General features: G+C 39.8%; 1 protein-coding gene across 3 annotated transcripts in view; it reads right to left on the bottom strand.

The window, feature by feature from the left end:
• Window positions 1-7,250: 7,250 nt before the first annotated feature.
• zbbx (zinc finger, B-box domain containing) overlaps window positions 7,251-24,113 on the bottom strand; it is a 57,353-nt gene continuing 40,490 nt past the window's right edge. Inside the window, exons 15-21 of one of the 3 annotated variants that reach the window (XM_067594423.1) lie at window positions 22,988-23,881; window positions 21,009-21,238; window positions 18,710-18,869; window positions 13,831-13,995; window positions 11,522-11,818; window positions 11,281-11,359; window positions 7,251-7,618 (exon numbers count right to left, since the gene is read on the bottom strand). In XM_067594423.1, coding sequence (XP_067450524.1) covers window positions 7,540-7,618; window positions 11,281-11,359; window positions 11,522-11,818; window positions 13,831-13,995; window positions 18,710-18,869; window positions 21,009-21,238; window positions 22,988-23,881 — 1,904 coding nt within the window. In that variant the 3' untranslated portion in view covers window positions 7,251-7,539. Of the gene's footprint in view, window positions 7,619-11,280; window positions 11,360-11,521; window positions 11,819-12,849; window positions 13,039-13,830; window positions 13,996-18,709; window positions 18,870-21,008; window positions 21,239-22,987; window positions 23,882-24,113 lie in introns of those variants that run through there. The other 2 variants (XM_067594425.1, XM_067594424.1) reach the window with 2 other exon arrangements.

Raw genomic sequence — 24,113 nt, 5'->3', positions numbered from 1 at the left:
TTCTGAGTCTATTGAGCATCACTGATCAAATCCCCACTTGGAGGGTTACAAAGGTCAGTTCTGCAGGCCAAGGGTCTGCTCTTACAAACTTAGGAATCCAGGGAGTCTGTCTCTTATTTTCCTTAAGAATCAAAGATTAGTTAACAGAATTGAACAAACAGTTGTCCTCCTACAGCTGCGTCCATTTTGTTGTTTGTTGCCTAGCAACAGTGTTCATGTAAGCCAAGCATATTATCAAGGATGTATTGTCGTGCTGCAAATATGACTTAACCAATTCATTTTGAAGGAAGTAATAGCACCATTAAAACAAAAAAGGTCCTTGATTTGGCGATCCTCTAGGCTCCTGCTCCTGAGTCATGAAGGTGATGTCATTTTCTCCTGTAGCACACCGACGGGAGGCCGGTGTGCTATACGGCTACTATTATATGTAGCTATTATAGTATAGCAAAACGTATGGGCGCTGGTTTATTCATTAACTGTCCCTTTATTCCAAAAGTTGTGAAGAAGCAAGGAAAGTACATTTAATGAAGCCTTGGAGGGCGGGAGTGGATGAACCCGATTAAAGAGTAACTGCCCGTATGGGACACTCATAGAAGCAAAGCAAATGTCCCCACATGGGGGCAGGGATCATTTCATTGGTCAACACTTCACCTGGCTTTCTAATGGTTTGGGATTTTGAGGTTGTTGCACAAACAATCCGAGAGCAGAGCAGAAATCTGAGAGCAGATGTTTCACAAGCGCACAGAAGCAGCCTGAGTGCGAGAAGAAGGGCTGAAGCTGGAGCAGGAAATTTGTTCAAGCAACATTATATCTGAGTGCAAGCATACAGTTTGAGCAGAAGCAGAGCAAAGCTAAACGCAAGCAGGGGCTATATAGAGTGCGAGGGCAGGGTTTTGAGGGAAAAAATTACAAAATCTGAACGTGAAATCAATAAATCATGCTCTCAAATTGAAAGACCACGCTCCTGAATAAAGATAGGAAAAAAGCCCCATAACTAGAAGTGTAATGGGGCTTGAAGAAGGGATGCCTAACGAGGAGCTCTAACAGGTGTTTCTCATTAAAGTCGGAAGAACTGAATCTAGTGCAGAGAAAGGAGAGAGGGAGAGAACAGAGTGTGAAGAGTTAAGGGGAGAGGAGAGAAGCAAACGATGATCAGATATATTCCCATGTTATTCATTAGTGTCTTACAGGCTGCTGGTATTAATGATTCACTGTCCATAAGAGTCCCCATCCCTACTATACACACACACACACATTCAGTACAAAAACAAGATCACAAACACACTACATCACCTCTGTCTCTCCCTCTTTTCTTTTCCACTCTTTGGCCCTTTGCACTCTTTCAGCTGAAAAACAAATGCATCTTTTAATCTTTGGCTGCTTCTGCTTTTTGTTTTCGCTGATATTCCTTTTTTTTTTTAATTATTACTCTGCTGCCGTCTTTCTTTTATGGTTCACTCTGCTTAATGTTATCCCTGCCATCTGTATGTGTGTGAGTTTGTGTGCCTTATCCACTGAAGGAGTGAGTCAGAGATGGAACGGACTGTAATTGATCAAACTGCAACCGACAGATTACAAGAATGATGTTGTCAAAGAGAAACTGTGAGCAACTAAAAGCTGAGTGTACACACACACAGACACACACACACACAGACACACACACACACACACACACACACACACACACTTACTTTCTACCTGGCACATGGTTCTTTTCTTCCAAAGCCAGACATTTTTACATCGAGCCTTTACCTGTTCTAATTAACCAGCCAGACCAGTCCATCACCTAGGGAGCTGCTCTTATTAACCCTCAACACCCCGACCCTGCCGTCCCTCTCCCCACACCCCCTCACCTTCCTCACCTACCTCACCCTGCAGCCCCACCTCCCTCACCCACTTCACTGCACATGAATGCCTTCGCTTCATTAACCATTAAACTGGACTGCGCCAAAGCCCACGTGCAAAAAGAGGAGGAGGAGGAGGGGGGAGGGAGGGGGGCTCTCATTAAACACTTTGAACCCCGACAGAATCAATTATAGTGATGTATCGATTTGTCAGTGGGTCCCAGTCGCTCAGCCAGGGCATTGGGACCTGCCGCCGAACAGGAGGGAGAGGGGACAAATGGAAGGATTAAAGGAGAAAGGAGTGGAGAGGCGGGAAGAGAAAAAGAGAGCAATAGAGGAAGATGTGTTGGCGAGAAGAAGAAGACAAGAAGACGGAAATCAGGGGAGGACTTAAGGGGTGGTGTTAGGAAAGTATGGGTTGAAGAAATGAGTGAGGGCAAGGTGGAGAAAATTGACAGACAGATGGAGGAAGAGGAATGTCCATAAAGGGAGAGAGAGAGAGGAAAATACATTTCCTTATCAAACTAGATAGCCTCTCACTCCTAGTGCCGCCCCATTTCTTTCATGTCCTCTATTCACCTTTCTTTAATTTCTATCCTCTACCTCCTCAGCCTCTCTGTTCTTCATATTTTCTCACTTCATCTCCCTCTCTCCTCCCTTCCATTATAACTTTCCCCGCTTGAACTTTCCATCCTGGGCATTCTGTACTTCCATCCCCAGTGTATGGGGTCATTTAAGTGTAGACGGGGCTGTAACCTTGAAAGTAATAGTGAGTCACAGCTACGTTAAAACTAGGTAGGCTGCAACATGCGTGGACACCACAGTGACATAGTCAGGAACACATAATAATAAGTCCACAAAACAGGTATAGTAAGAACACTATCTATCTATCTATCTATCTATCTATCTATCCTCTAAGATGCTTTCAGTGGTGCAGGGTTGTACTTTTATGAGCATATATGTGGTGTTCATATGTGCACAAACAAGATATTCCATTATTATTTTTCGCAATTTGCCAGCTAAGTCATCCCACACCTGTGTTACACTTCACCGCTATGTCTATTCAGAGCTTGGGAATAATAGGGTAGACACATACAGCCGCCCACAAAAACTAAGTAGCTACGAGGCTTTTATGTTTCACAGATGACAGACAACACATATTCTCCTTCTCCTGTAATGAGGGCTCCAATAGACAACATGGAACATGATTAGATAGCAAATATGCCTCCAACTTGACAACCAGCGAAGGAAAGAAGCCAGTCATTCACACAGCAGTGATGTAGATAGTGTACTAGAAGAGGCATGCAGGTAAAATATAAAAACACTGATGGTATATGTTTCACTCCTGCTGTGTTCTCGGGGTCAAGGGTAATCATGTTGTGGTTGAGCAGCAGAGACAAGCGTGCCAAGCTGAGGAGTGCATTTCCATCACATATACACAGATAGAGTACTAGAATTGGGAGTTACATGGATACAATAACACTTTGGTGTGAGACTTGTGTGCCATTTTGAGTATTATGAAGCATAATGTTAGTTCAGAAAGGAAACTGAAGTCACGCTCATATTGGCAGATTGGCATCAGCTGTTTCCAATTTTGTCAATATCAACCAAGACAACCCACATATAACAGCTTCCTAAAAATAATGCATTTACATTGTTACATTAATACATTTTTAAAGAAACCACCCAAATTGTGTCTTTTGTTAACATGATGAGGAAACACTTTTACTGATTGTATCTATAAGATAGCAAAACGTTTACACTGACCGTATATGCAGAACACTCTGTCAATGCATTTAATTGTTTTTTTCCCCCCTAAAATATCTACTTGTGATATGTTTCCTAGAATTTCTGTGTTAAACCAAGACCATGATCTTTCCCTAAACTTAACCAAGTGCTGCCAGTACAGCAGATATTATACTGCAAGAATGGAAATAAATACCTTGTTGTTACAGGCTCAGAGTGAAGCTCTGGGTCCAAACTGGTGCAACAGATTTATTTTCAGGTGTTACCTTCGCAGAACACATTTCTGACAGTAGTCAGCAACACTTTTCATATCATTGTGTTGTTCAGCTCAGCATGCATCAGCAGTACTATCTCTGAACTGTGAACTTCACTGTAATAAGTTTAGCTTACAGTCTTGCTTTAAACTTCTCAGTGGATTTTACTTACTTTAAACCTTCAGTACACAATGCTAGAAACCTTTACGCATGTAAGATACACCTTAATCATACAGAAACAACATTGATGCAACAATAAACATATTTTCTCATCTGCATGAGTAGCTCTCTTATGTTCCAGACACATCTCTTACCCAGTTTAACTAATTGGAAACATCACATTACACATTAAACTAAATTTACTGATAAACCTACAGTAGTCTAACTAGCCCTGTTACCTCTTATATCTGCTGGATGGTAAATACAACAGCTTTCCAGTCTACCAGGCTCACAGGTTTTCTTAGCTGGCTAACTGTCTCTATTCCAGCAATATTCTTGCACACTCTGAACATAGAAAACATTATCTACATGTCATATTAATGCTATTAAACAAAACTGAACAAACTACCGGGGTTGGTGTACATAAACTAGACATTTCACAGGCTTTACTCACTAGAAATGGCTGTTAATGTTACCAGTTAGTGCACAATAGCCTGTGAAGTACGCCAAGGCTTCCAGTGCATACACATATCCCAGCCTTACATATTCACAGTATTATGTGCAACCTCAAACCAATGTCTACGCTATTTACAGGAGTTTACTAGATTTTGTCACCATAACAGTCCCATTATTGTCTTCTTACCTGTGCAAAACATATTTATGACAGTAGTCAGCAATGCTTTTCATATCATCATGGGGTTAGCTCAGTTTGCATCAGCTCTACTATCTCTTAACTGAACTTTAACTTTAACTAACTGTAATTCCCACCACAGCGATGCGCACTGACACAGCTCAACTCAGAGTGCCCCCTGCTGGCACCTTTTACCATCCTAGCACAGACACACATCTAACAGTCTCTGGTACTGTCACTGACACGAATAACACAGTAAACCCACAATTAATACAGTCAACTCACAAAATAATCTATCAGTTTTGAAATTGGAAGGGGGCCTTCGGTGTTTTCTAACTCAATCTTCACATTGTTATAAAACTACAAACTCCTTATGCACCACATTGTCAGTGAACATTTTACTGACTCATTCAGTATAAACATTTTTGTGACTTACTAGACATGTTAAATAACAACATTTTCTCATTATGTAACTAGAAAACATAATCTATCCAGCTTTTCATTTCCTCCTAAACATATCTGCTGTTGCCAATTAGTTGTAGGCTATATAAACACAGTTTCTAGAAGACAGCGTTGCTACAGACAAAGGCCAGAAGTGTGCGCAATGAAAAATTAACAGAGGATTCCCTAGAGAGTTCATAAAAAGTGAAGAAAAAGTGGGCAAACCTTTCTTCCGTTTGACACATTTCACAGTTTATTTTTGGACTCAAATTGTCACACATGGATGCAGCTGCCGTCCCTTGTGGCTTACTGTAGGTGACTTGTGAGACTCTGTGAAAGGAAGGGAGTCCTTTCAGGGCATTCTGGGTGAGAGAAATTGAATGAGTCTCATCAAGAAACAACATGCACCCAGAAGCAGAACAAAATGTTTCCACTGTGCAACCTGCTGTTGAATCAAATGCCAACCCCACCTCCTCCCAAAAAAACACTAAAATAACTAAAAAATGACACAGAGTGAAGCAACAAAGGAGCCGCCTTCTTCTATAAGATTTGCTACAAGTGAAAGATGTGACGTTTAAAAAAAAAAGTTAACTGAAAGTCCCCTAAAATCAAAGTAGTTAGTTTCATAACCCAACATATTTGTCTGTGTGCTTTTTTTTGCAACACACCCAACCTGAACTTCAGTTCTGGAGAAGGGTCAGTTAATATAGTGGAGTTAAATGTCAACTCCTCCAGTTTCACTGTCTTTCTGACAGCATCAACAACATCACAGACAACTCCAAATCTAACAAAGGTCAGCTCTCTCTTTTTTTTCTATTCTCCCTCCCTGTTTGTATGCATGTGTGTGTGGATGTGAGAGAGGGGAAGAAAGAACAAGGGAGAGGGAGAGATTGCGCAGATCTCAGAGTTGTTTAAACCCAGTCTAGTGGTTCGATATCCATCAGATTTATGTCTCTGTTATTTTCCTCTCCTAAACAGTAAGTGATAAACTCAGTGAAGGACACAATAACAAAGATCTACCTTTTCACCTCTCTCTCTCTTTGCCTATCTCTTGGTATCTCGGGCCTTTTTCTCTCTGTCCCCGTGCTATCAATCAGTCTTGTGGTGACTGCTGCTGGATTACAGGGCTTTTGCTGTCAGCTTCTAGCGATTAACGTCGGCACAAATAAAATACTCTTATATCCCTCCATAGTGACTGAAGTAAAGAGCAGGGCCACATATACACTTGTGCTCGTACTCACACACAATCACATGCAGTGCACAGATTCGCCTTAATCTTAAATTCAATCGCAGAGTTGGCATCTTTGACATTCACTCTGCCTCTGAGTGTGTGTGTGTGTGTGTGTGTGTGTCTTCATACAGACTTGATTTTTCTGTGTGTCTACCTGTTTGAGCCTCGGCAGGAGATGAAGAAGTGGATGGTGGTTGTGGACTCAGCTGAGGACAGTGGCAGCTATGATAGATTAGGACTGGCTGCTGGGGGAGTAATGCAAAACAGCAGAACTGAGAAGAGACACAGACACACACAATCATACAATCACACACACACACACACACACAGTAGGACATGTGCACATTCACCACAGAGACGACAAACTAGTTCCAGTGCCTGGTTTTTATCTTCCTTCACTTCTGCATGCACACACACAGTGATGGCAGCAGCGTCCATTGGCACAGGTTCCTTATTCCCTCCCTTACAAACATAATTTATCACCTGCAGGAGCATCCTCGGTGTGTGTGTGGGTGTATGCGTGAGTAGACAGTCTGACCTGATCCAGTGCCACCCTGACCTTATTAAAGAACAAACTGATGACAAAAGAGAAAAGTGTTGTGCGTTCAACCCCTGTAGGTAACACTGGCATCGCAGTCAGCTGTCTCTCAATGCACATCCCATGCAGTACACATCCAGATGCGCACACACATACACACACACTCAAAAGCACACAATCAAAGGGATCTAAGCAGGCTCCTGCTGAGAATTAAATCTAACTCACTATTTATCTTCCCCTCATCCCCACTTCTGTCCTTTGTCTGTCTCATCGTTTGTTTTATACCTTCAGCTAATCCATCTGAAAGCATGTATCTCACATCCTTTTCATACAGTATGTAACAGTAACATAAAAGGACAGTACACAGAAAACATGAACACAAAAAGTGCAAGAGAGAAATCATAACTCCAATCAAAAAAGCATTTATTCAATTTCTGGCAATATTTTTCACAGTATTATATTTATATTTGCACACAAGAGTCCCCCGCCCCCCTCCCAGATTCAGTTGTAGGGATCAAAGTTCATCTGCACCAGCCTTCACACCACATGAGCACAATTTTAATTGCATTGTATGCATACTTCTGACTGTGTGTTTGCTTGCTTTAGTCGATCTGACACATGTATCTGTGTGTATATGTGTGCATATTAGTGAACAAGCAGCAATATTAGTGTGAGTGTGTGTGCGTGTGCGTGTCTCATTGTAGCAAGAGGACGCTCTGTCGGTCGCTGTGTGCAGCTTCGTCCTCTTCCTTTTGTTCTTCGCTGACTCTGCCCCTGAAAGACCAAATCAAAGAATCAAAGCCAGAACAGCCAACATACACATAAGGCTAAGATCAGAAGACATCCAAGATACTGCTTCAGAAACATTTGTGACATGCATCACATGGATACACTGGCAGAGAGTGCGGTTTGTGTGCCATCTACATCACCAGAATATTTGATCTAAATCAATCATCAAATTTACCTATTTAATTTAAATCCTTTCAGATTTTTATAATTGTTTACATATTTTTTGTGTGAATTTTCTCTGTGCCTAAAGAACTGGGGTAAAATCATAGAGGCCTGTTACCGTAAAACAGAGCTGTTGTTAGCTTGTGTTATGTTAGGGATAGTAAGAAGAAGAGGAAGACTAAAGGAAAAATCTTGCAAAAAGAAAAGGAAAAAAGGCACTGGCTGTTTTAAAACACTCACATAGAGGTGGTATATGAGGTACAATTAACTGCACCAATGGGGCCTGCGCACTTTTATTGAGACATTTAAGAGAAGCCTCTCCCAGTTTGCATTTAACTATGACAAGGCCAAATTAACTTGGGACTCTATAAAGACAGTAAGCATGTCAATGCCATCCACATCTCCCACCTGCTATGACACTGGTGTCAAGAGGAGGAGTTGCTCTATCGGTGTAACCTCCTACTGCAGTGATCCTTGAACAGATATGGTGGCGTGGGTTGTATTACATGTAACCTTTTCCTTATTTCCATTTTTTTTTGGCGTGTCATCTATTTTATCATTTAATTTAAGTTAGATGTCCAAGTAGTTAGATTTAAAATGCTGCTTTGTGAAAAGTTTTCATATCTTTTTGGTTTTGGTATTTTGATTTTAGCATCACTACATATTTCTTTCCTGTCCATGTTGGTGGCTCCATCAGTCCTGCTTACTGATTGTGTCACAATCTACAGTCATTATAAACAAGATGTCACCTTCATACAAAACTTGTACCCACTAACACACACAGACTGGTTGTAACCAACAACAAACAAGAGGAAGCTGACATTTGGATTTTACAGGACGAAGTAAAGAGTCAGTGGCCAATTACAGTGCATGTTTTTCATATTTTATAATGTATCAAAAGTAAAATTATAGTCCAGTCAAGGTCTGATTCCATTACCAAATGCTAATACACACATGCATTTAGATAACATATTATTTATTAGATAACAGAATATTTCAATATCAAACAATAAACACCTTTAAAAAGCATTTAAAGTGTAAATATGCCTCAGTCTCAGCTAATAATGTTTAATCTCAGATGTCTTCATAAGCAATTAAAATATTTATGTAAATACTACAGTGTATAAACTGTACATGAAAACATTCAGAATACATAACATTCACCAAAGGTTAATGTGGAAGTACGACTGAAGGTGAGATGAAAGACAGACAACAGACTGAAGCAACATCACATGTATCACAGCCTTGGCAGCTGGAAGCAGTTCAGTCAGTGCAAAGCTTAATGACAAACAGTAGTCTGAATATGAGGTAAACAGGTCATACGAAACACACATCAGTGCATACACACACGTTACTACACTTATATATTATATATACTGTGTTCACTTGTGCGTGTTGTATGTGTGTACTCTTGAGAGTACATGTTCTATTACTGAAATATTCACTGAAATAAATGTATATTTTATGGGTTTTATACAGGACTGAATTATAACTCACTCAAGTTTGGGTTTTTTTTGTTTTTTTCTGATTATACTATTATTCTAAATGATGGTGGGCAGCAGAGACCCTGTACATTAGAAACCCATTATCATGCATTTACTCTGCCCCTGTGTGGCCTCCACTAAACTTAGTCTACAAGAACAGCAATCTTGTAAAATAACAATTGTGCTTCTGTGAGGACCTGGTGGCTGAGAAGAGGATTCAAGAGGATTCATTTGAAGTGTCCTAAGACAACGTTAAAAAGAGGGAGCTGTTTGAGTGAAACTTTTGTTACATGTTCATACAAGTTAGACTACTGTGTTTGGCTTCATCTGGAATATTAAAACATTTCATCTATGGTACAGAATAGTAGATCCATTTTAAAAATAGAGTTATATTTCCCTATTTTAATGAGTCTTTTGAAACCATGATAAATCTGTGAAGCATGGAAAGTTCCTAGAATCCTATATTTTGACCGTTCTGTGAACTGAATATTGTCACACTAACAAATAATGATTAAGGTGAAGAATTCGAATTGGTTATTCAAAAACAAAGGATGAGATCTGTACAGCTATGTCAAAGTAGTGTCATTATATGTGTGTATGTGTGTGTGTGTGTGTGTGTGTGTGTGTGTGTGCGCGTGTGTTTGAAGGATGTAAGGAGCTGTTTTGGGAGCCCTCTGTGTAGTATGTGTTAATCCGGTTATTACACGTCTCAATGTGATATTCACAGTGCTCTGCTCAGCACAAGGCCTCTAGCGCAGATTATGCCGGCTACACGCATACACACAAAACATCAATAACACAAAGACACACACACCCACATGCTCAGTTTCTGAAATATACAAGAAAAATACACTGACACGCTCCCTCTCTGTCTCACATGCATACACACATTAAGCAGCACATTAAAGCCCGATACCCAACATGCTGTCAAAGCTAAAGTCGTTCTGCTGGCTAACGATCCATCACACACTCCGCATATCCGACAGAGAGAGGGATTGACGGAGCACAAAAAAAGAGGGATTACCCCCCATCGTGACCATTGGAATGGCAGAAGAGTGTAGGGAAGTGTAGGGGGCGAGAAAGCAGTGGATTACATGTCGATCATGGTGAGAAGACACAGATAAGTCTGAAAACAGGAAGTCAAAGGGATACATTCAAATTCTCACAAGTAAAAAACATATTTGAAATGAAAATTTGGTCAACAAAGCAGCAGCTAGTACTTCTCAACTCTGGGTGGCATGAAATGTCCTGAATAGATGGAATTTGATATATTAACTTGAGTTTTAATTAGGCCCTTAATTAGGGCTGGGCAATATGGCCAAATAACTAAATCTTGATGTTTTTCAACCTTGGGCACAATTTACCTTTTTCTTTTTTATTACAACAAAATGCAGGAGGATTTAATCATGATTGAAATATCATCATTTTTAGGTCTTCCTGTGCATAATGATAAAAAGCTGCACCATTTACAAGGTGTTACTGTTAACAATTTGATAATACAGATTATCCCACGCTATGGACTATCTGTACCAGATGCTTCAACTACACAGAGTGCAGACATCCTACATGGACAGACTGAACAAAGTGGAATCTGCACATTGTTCAGTCAACACCTGCGGCTTCACCAGAGATGATACCTCACCAAACACAAACCCAGAGTATGGTCTTTTTTTCTCTCTCTTTATCTATTCCAGAGTCAAAACAGTCCCATAAACTGTGGTAGGTGAGCATATCATGAAACTATTCATGTTGAAGTTTGAGGGACTGTCCTCACTCAAGGCAGCTAATATAGCCAGCTGTCATCTATGTCTGACAAAAAATAACTTGTTTGTGCAAATTGTCATAATACATCGTGCAAAATCAAAAACTCTAATTAACTGAATTAAATCAATATAGTGTCCAGCCGCACCATTAAGGATGGGTTCATGTACATGTATGTGTGCTTGAAGCAACCACAGTTATTATTTGGAAGTAGGTTTAGTTAGTGTGTGCATTACCCACCGTGTGGAACGCCAATTCCCATGCTGAGCTTGACTTCTTCCGTTTCCCATAGCAACTACTAAGGTCTGTGCCCCTGTTTCTGATGCAGACATTAAAAAAGGTTTAAACAATATCCATGGTCTTATTGTATGTCATACTTTGTCATTATCACTATTAAAACTAATAAATCATCAAATATCATTGTGATTAACATCAGTGCATCAGTCATTATCATCTTTATCGTGTGTGTGTGTGTGTGTACCTTTGGCCATGAGTCTGAATTCCTGTTCTAGATCATGGAGGGTGTGTGCAGTTGTTTCAATGTCCAGGTCAGGGTCCTCACAGCCTGCCTGATCCACATCACAGATCTCCATAATCTCCTGAGCTGCCCGGGACAACGGACGAAACACTGGACCCAACTCTGAGCCCAACTTGGGAGGGGACAGGCAGGCAGAGAAAGGAGGAGAGGAGTAATGAGAGAGGGAGGGTGGGACAGAGGCAGGAAGAGGACTAGTGTTTGGAGTTGGTGTGGACTTGCCAGAAAGGTTGGACCATGACCCTGCATAAGAGAGAGAAAGATAGAAAGGTATGGGGGGATAAATATATCAGTGCAAGGAAGGACAGATAAATGGATTTAACTATGGGTATGAGAATATACAGTAAAGGGCATTTTATGAGAACAGCTACAGAAAGTGTGAGTGTAAGAAAGAGGGAGAGGAGGAGGGAGGGGTTATGCAGCGCAGGATTCAGGGAAAGAGAGTGAGAGACAGAGAAACGATCACAACAGTCACTGGAATGAGTGGTGTCTCATCCCTCTCCACTGCGAGCCACATCAAATTGAATCAGATTGAACATCCATCCCCACCTGCTCACTGTAAATTACATCGAGGCCCCCATTGAGAAGCTATGATGGTGTGAGCGTGTATGTGTGTATGTGGGTATGTTGTGCGGCACACTGATTCCTCATGCTGCGTGCTGTCTTACCAGTTTCAGCTCCAGTGTTAAGTCTTTCATTCTTTCAATCTTGCATTGTCTCCTTACCTCCACCTACCCCCCTCTCAGTGGCTGGCTCTGTCTTTCAACTGGCACACAACCTCCACTTAGTGCTTCGCAACCACCTGCGCTGTCAAACTAAGCAGCATGGGAGGAATGATGTATGCAGTACAGTGCTGCTAACACATGTGCATTCACATATACATATAGACTCAATTTACTTCCATTTTCAAGTAGATAGTGCGTAGATGTAGATGTTGTTTACTGATAAATATGTGTGCCTGATTTAAAATGTATTCAGTGTTAAATGAGAGGGAGATTAAAATTTGATCTTTCTAAATTGCCTCCATCAAAGGTCCTTACGAAGGTCAGATTTCAATATCATAATATTACTTGAAGCTATATATATGCATACAGTAAATAAATAGCTGAAAGTCATATCACTAATGATTCTTTTTAATGTGATGTATTATAATGTCAGGTATAACTGAGGTCAATGAACCTAACAAACACTTTGGGCCTTGATTACTAAAATGAAGCCTGAAAAAAAAAAGTGGTAAACCAAATGCTGTGAACTTGAAAAGCCGTTCCCTCACTCACAAAGATGCTCAAGAGCACAAAGCTATTTCAACACATTTATTAGTGGCACAAGGGATCCAAAGCACAGATGTTTCGGTGAGGAGCCTTCTTCGGTGTGCTGTCAGACAGCACACTGGAGCGGCACACTGACAAGACGGCACATTGAGGCAGACTGAGTAAGGCAACTTGCCGAAACGTCTGCGCTCCCTGGAGGAATTAAAAATATTAAAAATGTTGAGTTCTCAAGTTAGCTATTATTATTAAAGGTTTTGAGCTCCTCAAGTGTGGACTTCTTTTCAGAGTATCAAACTTAACTACAGTTTAAGTCAGGTGTGCACAGTGTAGGTCTTAGTGCTGAAAATGATTGCTTTGCAGCTAAAACGGTAGGAATTAAGTCAACATAAAAATGGTATCAAACACCATGAATGGGTAAATATTTGAGGGCGTGGCAGGGAAGAATGGGCAAGATTAATGGAGAAAACAAACTGTAGGGCTAAGTGGCTTAACAGTGTGGAAAGGGATGGAATGGGATAAGTTGTTTAAAATGAATGAGGAGGAGAGAAGAAGAGAATCCTGTGAATTGATTAGCAGTATTAGATATATCACAGAGTAAAACAGATTATCTTCTTGTTTCTCAGGTTTGTGTGTATGTGTGTGTATATACACAAGTGTATGAGTGTGTGTGTCAGCCTAAACAGATTACTGCAAGGTTTCTGGGATCTGAGCGAGGGAAGTGATGAGAGGACACATTCCTGGACCGACTGTACAGTATGTGCAGGGATGTGTTTGAGAGTGATATGGTATAATCTCTTTAAGAAACCTGCATACTCAGTGCCAAGAAAGTGTGGCTATATGAAGTGTATTGTTTATGAAATGGAGTTCTGTGTGTATGAGAGTAAATAAATAAGAGGCAAAGCTCTGCGTGCTTGATAGTATTCACACGGACAAAATACACACAAGCGTGCCAGTGAGCACACATGCACAGACGCATACACTTACCAGATGTTCCTAGTTCATTTGCTGTAAATTTTCCTCTCCCAGAGGGTGTGGTTGAGTGAATCTGGAATCCAGTTTGCTGCGTGTGGTTGTCCTTCATCATTCTGAAAAGCAGGTGTTCTTCAATGTTGGTACTGAGGCTGCTGCTTGGCCTGTAACCCAATGACCCTAAAACAGTGAGAGAGAAAAAATAGAAAAAGGAAGAGTTGAAAAACCTTCACAATTAATAGCCATTGATAAAAATACCAAAGAAACAAAAAAAAAAGATAAAAAAACAAACATACAGCAGTTTTATATCCCATAAAGGCCTGTGTTCATTGTGTCCCCTGATTTTAAAGCAACCCATCACCCTATTATTGCCTTTTACATGCTCTGAAAAACATTTAGAATATGGGGATACAAGATAAATGAAATCCAAAATCACAGATCATATAATGTCACGCTGCTATCAGTTGGACTTATAGCTAGCAAATGGAAGCAGCAATGCATTTGCTATGCTATCTAACTCTAACAGAGTGGGATTTTGTATAGATCCAACGCATGGAATGACTTTAAGGGGTAAGTGATGTGCACTGCTACCAGAGTCTTTTTTCAACACTGTCAGTGTTGGAGTCAAACATTTGCAAATCCTATATATAGAGGCTTTTAGGGAATCACAACCTATCCTTTAATAATAGTAATGTGTGATTGCTCTCTGTGTTGTTTTCAGTTTTTATTGTTGTATCTGACTTCTGTGTCTCCCCTCTGTGTAGTTTTATGGTTTTATTGATTTGTTTTTTTGATATTTCGTGTTTTTAAACCTTTTATTTTATTTTATTCTATTTTATTTTTCTCTCAATTGTTTGCATCGTACAGCACCTTGTAACTCTGGTTCTGAAAGGCACTTTATAAATAAAGTTTATTTACTACTAATATAGGAGCAATGAGTAAAAAACTGGCTTACATATAAATTATTGACCCATTAATGCCTATAAATATATAAATGAAGAGAAGTGAGTTTAATCAATTAAGTTAAATGTGATGGAATATTCCATTTGTCCATCCAGCAGCAGCATCTGGACTAAACCAAGCCTGCCTATTCAATCCTGACTGCAGAAATACAATTACTGCAGTTTTATTCTTTCTCTCCAGTGGTTACTCATTCAATTATACTATTGACTGGATGGAGAATCTACCAACTAGTCTAAATCAGCTGCAAATGAAAAGCGGAAAGGAGGTGAGGAATCAACCAGTCAGCTTTTAAACTCACTGAGAAGAAAATAATTCACACTGAGAAGTGGACAGCGTTGGGAAAAAAGAAAAAGATTTGCAAAATGCACATAAAGGTACTACTAAAATTCTGTCAGTCTGTTGGTCTGTCTGTCTTTGTACATGGGTGACTGTCTATCCATCTACCTGTCTTTCTGCACATCTTACTGCAGTGACTTCATACAGCTGCCTGTATCTTCTCTCTCTCTCTTTATACAGGTTTGTCTGTCTGTTTCTCTCTCTGTTTAACTGGATGCACACCTGACAGAAACTGCACACTAACAACCTCATTTTCTGACTGACCGGGTGACAGGGAGTAAGAGCAAGGAGAGAGAGGTGGAAAGGTAGAGCAGGAGACATATAAAACCTGTTGGATCTCAGCCCTGCCTGGAAAAAAAGAGAAAAATAGAGACAGATGGAGGGATAGAGGGACATAAATGGGTGCAGAATGTTGTCAAGGTGATATTCCTCCTCTCTAACCTTTCTCTCTCATTAACTTTGGAGCTTTAACGATGGTGGCAGAGACAGTGCAGGGTTTGACGAGCGGCTGACTGCATGGTGCAAGGAGGGTGCCCTTGTGGGAGTCTCTCACTGTCAACCTCATTCGTTTAACGCAGGCATGACAATGAAACATTGAAAAGCTGGGTTTTAAGAGTTGATGAAGGAAAAGGTTGATGGGATCATTTTGGGCCAAAGCAATTTACTTAAGCAAACAAAGTATGAATTAGAAATCGTTGCTGAATCAAAACAGTAACTGCTGTTTGAAATGCATGTTATTCAACAGCCTGGGACAAGAGTACAAGATGTAATAAGCACCATGTGGCTCAATAAATTATAGTGTCTGATTCGATCCCAATATTATTACTTTAACTGTGATGCAATTTGGAGATGCAGGCTAGACTTTCACCAGCCTTATTGGGCAGTCTGAGCACCTCACAGACATGGTGAGTTTATACATCATTAGTGTTGAAAAGTAATTTTGAACAATTTTGTGCCCTCACTTTGGTCACAAATATAAAATTTATCATAAAACTTAGGGACACTTTCCTCAAAGGCTACAGCATGCTCTAGCAGACACAGGGGAATGTCAGATATTTTAAAACCATCTTGTTTGTTTGGTGTAGTTTGAAATTAAACCTCACAGCTTTGTGCTGCACTAGGCTATGTGTTTATTGTGAAGTATGGCTTTTCAGGACAGTAATGGCTGATAAGACAAATGGTTTACAGAGGTGGTGTAAAAGAAAGATGGCATTGTCTCAGGGCTGGGCGATAAAACGATCTCAATATGGGATCGCAATAAAAGTTACGTTGATTACAATGATAAACTTTGGACATTTTTAACTCTATATGGATAGATCTAACAGCCTATCACACAGCAGAAATAAATCCAACAACAGCAAGTCAATCTGCAGTTTTTGACTTGCACATCAAAGTACATGCCCATTTCCTACCACAGAGCATTGTTTGAGCGACTGGTGATGAAAGTGGATGTCCTCTGAAAAGAGGAGGAAAAAAATGAATGGAACCAAGAGGCACGAAAACGATATATTGCTTCAGCACCCTCAGATTAGCCTCTATGTCAGAGTCTAGCTGTTCCCGGGTAAACAGTGAACCCAGGCTGGTGAAATGGGACAAACTCCAGCACATCTGCCAACAAGGCTAGGCTAGTGCTAACATTAGCAGAGCTACAGCTGGAGTGACTGTCACATCTAAAGTAACGCTAGCCAAAAAAGCTGCTCTAACTCACAGACACTTCTCTCTAATAGAGACATTCTGTCTGCAATTGCGGGACAGTAATCGCACATCATTGTTTTAACGAGGCTGCTTTGACTTGACAGTTAGCTTTGTCACAAAGCTTTGTGACAATGCTAACTGCTAAGCGAGGCTAACCTCAAAGCTAAGTAAACAGAGCAGCAACGAAAGGCCAGTTACCCACTAACAGTAGTGTTGTTTCATAAAGAGAGAGATAAAGATAACTAGCAAATCTAGTGATATCTGAACTAAGCCCAGAAAATGATGTAGTCAGTCAAGATAAATGAAGAGGTTTGCAGATATATACAGTAGGGTCCAAAAGTCTGAGACCACTTTCCCATTCACTTGAATGGGAAAATCAGTGTTCTTTCAAAAGAAAGTCTCTCAGTATATTAACTGCCCATTTTGTTGCTTTTTTGTATTAATCTCATACTTCTCTTCCTCTATCATTTTAAGTTCTCCAGGTGCCAGTTCCTTGTGCGGTTTTCTGCTTGGTTTCTTTCTTTTCTTCATTTCTTTTCCTCTGCTGCTTCCCATTCTTCAAAACTTCATAACGAGAAAGCTTTGACAGCTGTGCTCTTTAATGTTGCTATGGTTACAAGTTGGGTAGCATGAATTTAGAACAGTGATTAAACTTGAGCCAAACTACATATGCAATAAACGGTTTTAACGCACACCTGCCGGCCAATCAGAAAAGAGTATTCACCCAGACCATGGTATAAATATGAATAAAGATGTAGCATAATGGCTGGCTTACAATTTTGCACTTTTTACTCAGATTTCTACCTCTAAAACTGAGAGATGGCCAAAGATATTTGATGTGATAGTGGTCACAGCTTTTAGTTTTATTTACATTAGTTTAATAAGTTACAAGGCAAGCTAACTCGTATTATTTTGTTAGGCAGATAAAGCATGTTTGCAAAGTTAAATGTTTACATTATGTTATTCTATTTTTTATGTTAAACTATTCTAAAGTTTAACTAATGAACCCTCTGGTTTCTTCAGGATTTAGTCCTTATCAGGATACTCTTCAAACTGGCAGCATTATCAAATTATATATCATGACAAATATGATATTGAGCAATGTGGAAAAAATTATTGTGATCATATCTCTTGCCATATTGGCCAGCCCTACATTGCACTGACAATATATGCCTTTCCACATTCCTCTCAAAGGTAAAGTCAAAGTAAACTTTGAGTGCCATGTGAAGGACACTATTACCTCCGCTGTTCATTTGAGGAAGGAATAAGAAGAAGAAAAGGCTTTTCTGTATGTATGTGTCTTTGTGAAGAAATACGTTTTTAGGGGGTCTGTGTGTGCGTGTGTTCACCTAAAGTTTAAGAAAATGGAGACACGAATCATACTGGAAGTTCAAATATCTATTAACAAAAGCACACAGGATTAGATGTATGTGCAGGCAAAGATGCACACATACACACACACACACACACACACACACACACAAAATTTTAAAAAAGGCATGTCAGGGAGGCTCTCCTTGGACCCAACAGTAGTAAATTATCGGTGTTGTCCCCCGTCTCTCGTTTTCCACCAAGCAGCCAGCACTCCTTTGGGTTTAAAACTCATTTTCATCTCTCTTGTAAGCTCTACGTTTTTACATATTTGTTCTAAATCCTATTATGAGGCCTTTGTGATATGAATAACGCTTGCAAATTGGAAAGAATCTCCAGGCAAAAGTTGGACACAGAGGTAATCTTCACAATCTAATCTTGTGAAGCACAAAAACAGCAACTTTCTGATGTAGTTTATAAGAAAACATGAGCCAGTTTAAAAAAAAAAAAAAATCTCAATAAAATAAGAGGCATAACATTCAGTCGCACACACAATTACACGTAAAAAGACTTCCCTTCTTTAACCTACCTGTTTGGTCTGCATCATGCGATGAAGCTTGGCATGGGCCACAGTGTGTGTGTTTTGGTGTGTCTGAGTGACCACAATTCATGTCCAAACCCAGAGGCGAAAACTCCTCCAGATCACAGGACTGCTCTGATCCAGACCTAGCTCTATGCCTGTGCATCACCTGGGGGCAATGGAAAGAGACACAGGGATGGAAGGAAGAAATAGATTGTAGAGGGAGTTGTGGGGGGTATAGGAAAAAAGGGAGTGTGGAGTTGTGACGAGGGGGACATGGAAATAGAGAGGAAGAGAGTACAGGGGAATAAGGAATTAATTGTTTAGTCTCACGGCTTGAGTTTCATTTTCTATTCTAACCCAATCAGTTCGAAGGACAAACTGAAATTCAATATCAATTTAACTTTTATTAAGACAGGTAAGTGTGTTAAAATTTGTATTTTTCCATTTTTCGACTGCATATTAAAAAGCTAGTGTATTTCACTGGAGATTATTCCCCTTTCTCCCTGTTTCCTTTGTTTCCACTTGATGAATTGATTTTTAATTAACCCCTGGAGCTGGTGAGAGCATCTCACGACGGTGTGGTGGGTTCGCTGTTCTTCCCGAGCAAGTGTCCTCCTATGAGACTGGGGTAAAATGAGGAAGCTCTGTTTAGTTAAGATTAGATCTGGTGCATTAGCATGCTAGCCGTAGCATTGCAAGACACTGCAGAAGGGCTGGGAGAAAATAGGAAGGCATGTAGAAATAGTGTTGCCTTAGAGCGAGGAAGGAGCAAAGAAAATGACAAAAGGAAGGCAGGGTGAAAGAAAGGAGAGATGCATAACATTGAAATGGCAAGAGACCAAACACAATGATACTGTGTAGCAGGAAAAATTGGAGTTGTCTTTGTACGGACCAATGTTTCTTCACAGTAAAAACGATGCAGCAGTTGACTAGTTGTGTGAACTATAAGGTCAAAGTAAAACAAAAAGGAACAAGGGCAGAGGGAAGGGAAGCATAAAAAAGACAGAGAAAGTGCAAAAGAGAGACCAAAAATGGACCAAAGGAAAGAGAGGAAGAAAGAGAGACAATATAAGAAATATATGGAGAGGGACAAGATAGGAAAAGAGTCCAAAGAGAAAGCGAGCTGGAAAAAAAAAATTACTATCCAATTTTAGGAGCAGTCTGATTCAGATCCAGAGGCCACAGATAACCACCATCATCACAATCATGGACCTCATTTCGCTCCAGCTTTTTAATAAAGCACTAGCCCCTCTTATTTTTTTTCATTCCTCTATCATAGTATAAAGGATTCATACCATTAAATGGCTGATAGGTCATTTGGGACCATTCAAGCGGTGTCTTTTTAATCCACTCTGTTTCTCTTTTATTCTCTCAATGGTGTGCACCTTTAACACCACTGCTTTAGGTGTCTTTGAGCTATAGATGTATAATGTAAAGTAATTAGTACGATACAAATGTAATCTAATAGATCAAGTCAACTACAATAAAAATCTCTAACTGTATGTCGCTGAAGTCTTCTCATTCTATGGAGTGATTGTATCCAGTGTAATTATGCGGTTCTCTATAACTTCTTAAAACTTGCCCATTTATTCCCTTTATGGCCCAGCTTTGTGATAGTTCAAAGACAAACTTTAGTGAAAAACTGATATAGACTATTCATTCAGTTGATAACAATGAACTATTTTTCAGCATTTTAAAAATATCAGTTTTATCAAGTCAATGAGCTTGCTGCAGCCTGTGCAATTAATAATGTATGTGGCTAACCAGTTTGTTGTATTAGCAATGTAAAAACAAGGGCTGCACTGGCTTCCATCAGGTGAAAAACGTCTAATAAATATATAGAATAATAATTTCATGCCAAATTACTTTGAACATGTAACACTGGAACAATGATTTCATGCTAATATTTTCTAATATTTTATCTGTGTAACATTTTCTGTGGACATTTGATTTCGAAAATGGTTGCCAATGGTTACCTGTGGTCGTGTTGTGGGACAGACAGCTACACTCGCACCGTAACTGTAAATGTGCCCTAAATTACCCTGCAAACGGACAAAATTATGGATTGAATTTAGTAGGCTAATGGTAATTACACTAGTTTGCAGTGAAATCTATTTCATATTGATGCCTGATTGTCACTTTGGCAACCACTCATAAAACCACTTACTGTTGCGCCCTGTGAATGCTTAATATGACTGATCTAACAAGGGATAGGCTCCCCAGAAAGTAGTGCCATTACAGATTTCCAGCCTAACGTTCCCCCTCCAGAAAGTGAAAAGGATGTGGGAATATGGAAACATGTTACCATGGATGGTTCTGACAGCTGTTCTGGTTCATCAGTCTGCAGTTCATTTTCTCTTTCTGCATCTGCAGGAACAAAGGGATCTTCTAGATGAGATATGGCAGAATTCCCTTGGTCTTCTTGTCTGGATCTCCCTCTTGCCAAACATCCATGCATCTTTGGTTCGTCATCTGAAGAGTCTTCCTCATGTGGAGCCAGACCCAGGCTATCACTGGACAGTTCATCTCCACTGTCTTCATCATGAAAAATACAGACAGTTTTTCTTTGAATTATGAATTAAGATGTACAAACATGTCATTAAGCATACAGGTATTAGCCAAAAATCCATTATACTAATATGGTTAAGACAATTCTGGACTTTCAAGGTGAGTGGTTAGAACACACTGACTGTCCTTGATATATCAAGCTTTGAACCACTGACGCAACATTTTCATCTCTAACATCCAAGGAAAATCTAAAATGTGATGTAAGTGTCCTTGACACTGCCATACACACATCAAGCTCTAATAAGCTGGCAAAGCGGGCATATGGTGTAAGACCGGCCAAAGAGCTGTAGGAAATGGAGGATGAGAAGGACGGCACAGCGATGATGGATGAATAGAGGAAGAAAATTAAGGGTAATGTCAAGAAGTGGGACTGAGAGAAGTAAAAGCAAGAGGAGGAAAAGTGTGGAAGTGATGGGCCTGTTTGTCATCACAGTTTATAGGAAACAAGGTCCTCTATTTAAAGTCATGTTTTCACACAGATTTTAACTTCATTTTTAATTCATGAATACATTCCCAGATGTTTTTTTGAAAAAAAAATTGCCCTCAGCACACCATAACCATATACACAAAACTCCTGAATGTGTACGCACACATGAGAGTCAGCAAAAACACTTTACGTGTGTTTCTAATGTATTCTTGTGTGACTACATGCTTGCCTGTATTAATGTGTGTGTGCACACCTGCATATATAAGAACAATGTGTGTATTTGCAACAGTGAATCCCAGAAGAAGTATGTGTGTGTGTGTGTGTGTGTGTGTTGTATACTACTTCAGGGACATTCTTTATGGTGTAATTACCTTCCTGCGTGTTGTAGCGTTTTGTCAGGTATTTACTTAAAACCCTAATCGATATTAAAAAAAATAAAGAACACTTTTTATTGTTGAATCTAAATTGGCTTTGACAGCCCAGTGGAATAAAAGGAAGCCATTACTGCTGAGATCCACAAGCAGCGTTTTATTCATATAAACTGCCTGGCCATTGAGAATTGTGTTCAGGCAAAATGTAGCATGACAAAGTGTTCTATCAGGAGTCGCTTTACTGAAAAGACCCATGCTTCCACATCTATAAACACGATTATATTTCTTTTCCTTCTCTTTCTTTTTTTTTTGTAAGCCAAATTTTGGTCCCCAGAAATTATTGTTTGGTGTCTGGAAATCTCACCAAATAATATTGAAATGCAAAAATTATCAAAAAAATGTATGAGATACTATTAGTGGTAACATCTGTACAACGGAGTCATACTGTATGTACACATACTAAAAGCTTTTACTCTGAAATCAGCTGCCTGCTGCAGCCAAAAATGATGCTATGAAAGCAGTGAGAATGAACCAAAACAGTAAAGTTGTGGAGCGGACAGTTAAACAATGAACTGAAACTTGCTAGCCGGAGGGTCGGGTCATAATTTGCTGTAGGTTCATCACTACAAAGAACATCTTTGATGTAATACATTGTCATTTGATACATTGTTATCATGAAAAATATTAATTACTGCCAATTTTTAATATGTATAGTTCAAATCAGGCTCATCTCCCGTAAACAGTGAACTACTGACAAGCATTTTTTTTTTTAAAGAAGTCTAATTATTGTCACCGATTCACCATCAGGAAATCAAATACAGTCATACATGTTCACACAAAGACAAAGAGAGGTCATTCAGATTTGCATGCAGACACATGCATTGCATAAACATGCTCTCACGTAAACAGTTCACATACCTATTGATAGCTCCTCTTCCTCCTTCATCTTGTCAGCTGAAGGACTGTGGATGGCATTTAATAGATGTGATGGACACTGTGTATACTGACAGGACGGAGATGATTCATGGTCACAAGTCAGAGGAGTAGGGGACATAAAAGATGGTACTTCCTTATATGTTGGGATTGACCTATAGCTAGAATATACATCCAGAGGGGACTGCTTAAGTGGAGATAAGGTGGATGGGGTTTTTTCAGGTGCTCTGTATGGCACAGGGTTTGTTTGTGGTAGACTTGGTTCCAGCAATTTTGGTGGTGGGTGTGGAGTGGAAGACACAGGTGACAGAGGTGACTGGAGTTGATTATCTGATAGAAGAGACTCTGGGTCACACAAGGAATGTTGGGATTGCTTTGGGGACTTCAGATTGCTTGTCGGTGATTGGGAAAGCTTCAGTGATGAGATTGTTTCTGAGAATAACTGGGATGATTGCGACTGTTCTGGTAGCAGAGGTGAGGGTGAGCCTTTTTGTAATGGGGTTGATTTGTAAACTTTGGGCAATAAGATTAACTCTGTAGAACTTGATGGTGAGACTGTGAAAGTAGACCTAAGAGAGAGGGATGTAAATGGAGAGGGGCGGAGATGCTCTTCTGGGGTTGGTGATATGGCACGAGCCAAAGGAGAAACATCAGGAGGAAATGAGAGAGAGGAGTAGGAGGATTTAAGGATCTCAGTTTGGGAATGTAGTGATGAGGGAGAGGACAAAATTTGTGGTGATCCATGGTCAGGTTTTGATTTGTAGACTGTGGGAGAGCAACTGGGATTTTGTGATTTTGTTGATGTCTTGATTGATGTCTTTGAAATCCTTGGAGTCCCAGCAGTTGGGTATGCTGATGGTTTACTTTTAGAGGACGGTACTGTGCAAAAGAGAATACAAATAATAAGAACATTAGTTGCTTTTGTGGGCGTACAGTCACAATGCTTCATAAGAACAGCTGAAATGTTTTTCATATATAAGGATTATGAGGTTTGTCCTTAACAAAGGCTGCACTACAACCATTTACTGCTCAATACTGATTTACTAGACATTTTTCATTATATTTTTAGAGTGGCCAATATTCAATATCTGTGATGCTCATGAAAAGTCAT

Source organism: Thunnus thynnus, chromosome 7, assembly GCF_963924715.1.
Source record: "Thunnus thynnus chromosome 7, fThuThy2.1, whole genome shotgun sequence".
NCBI lineage: Eukaryota > Metazoa > Chordata > Actinopteri > Scombriformes > Scombridae > Thunnus > Thunnus thynnus.
Note: the sequence above shows the minus strand (reverse complement) of the source record. Positions and strands in the feature narration are given on the sequence as shown.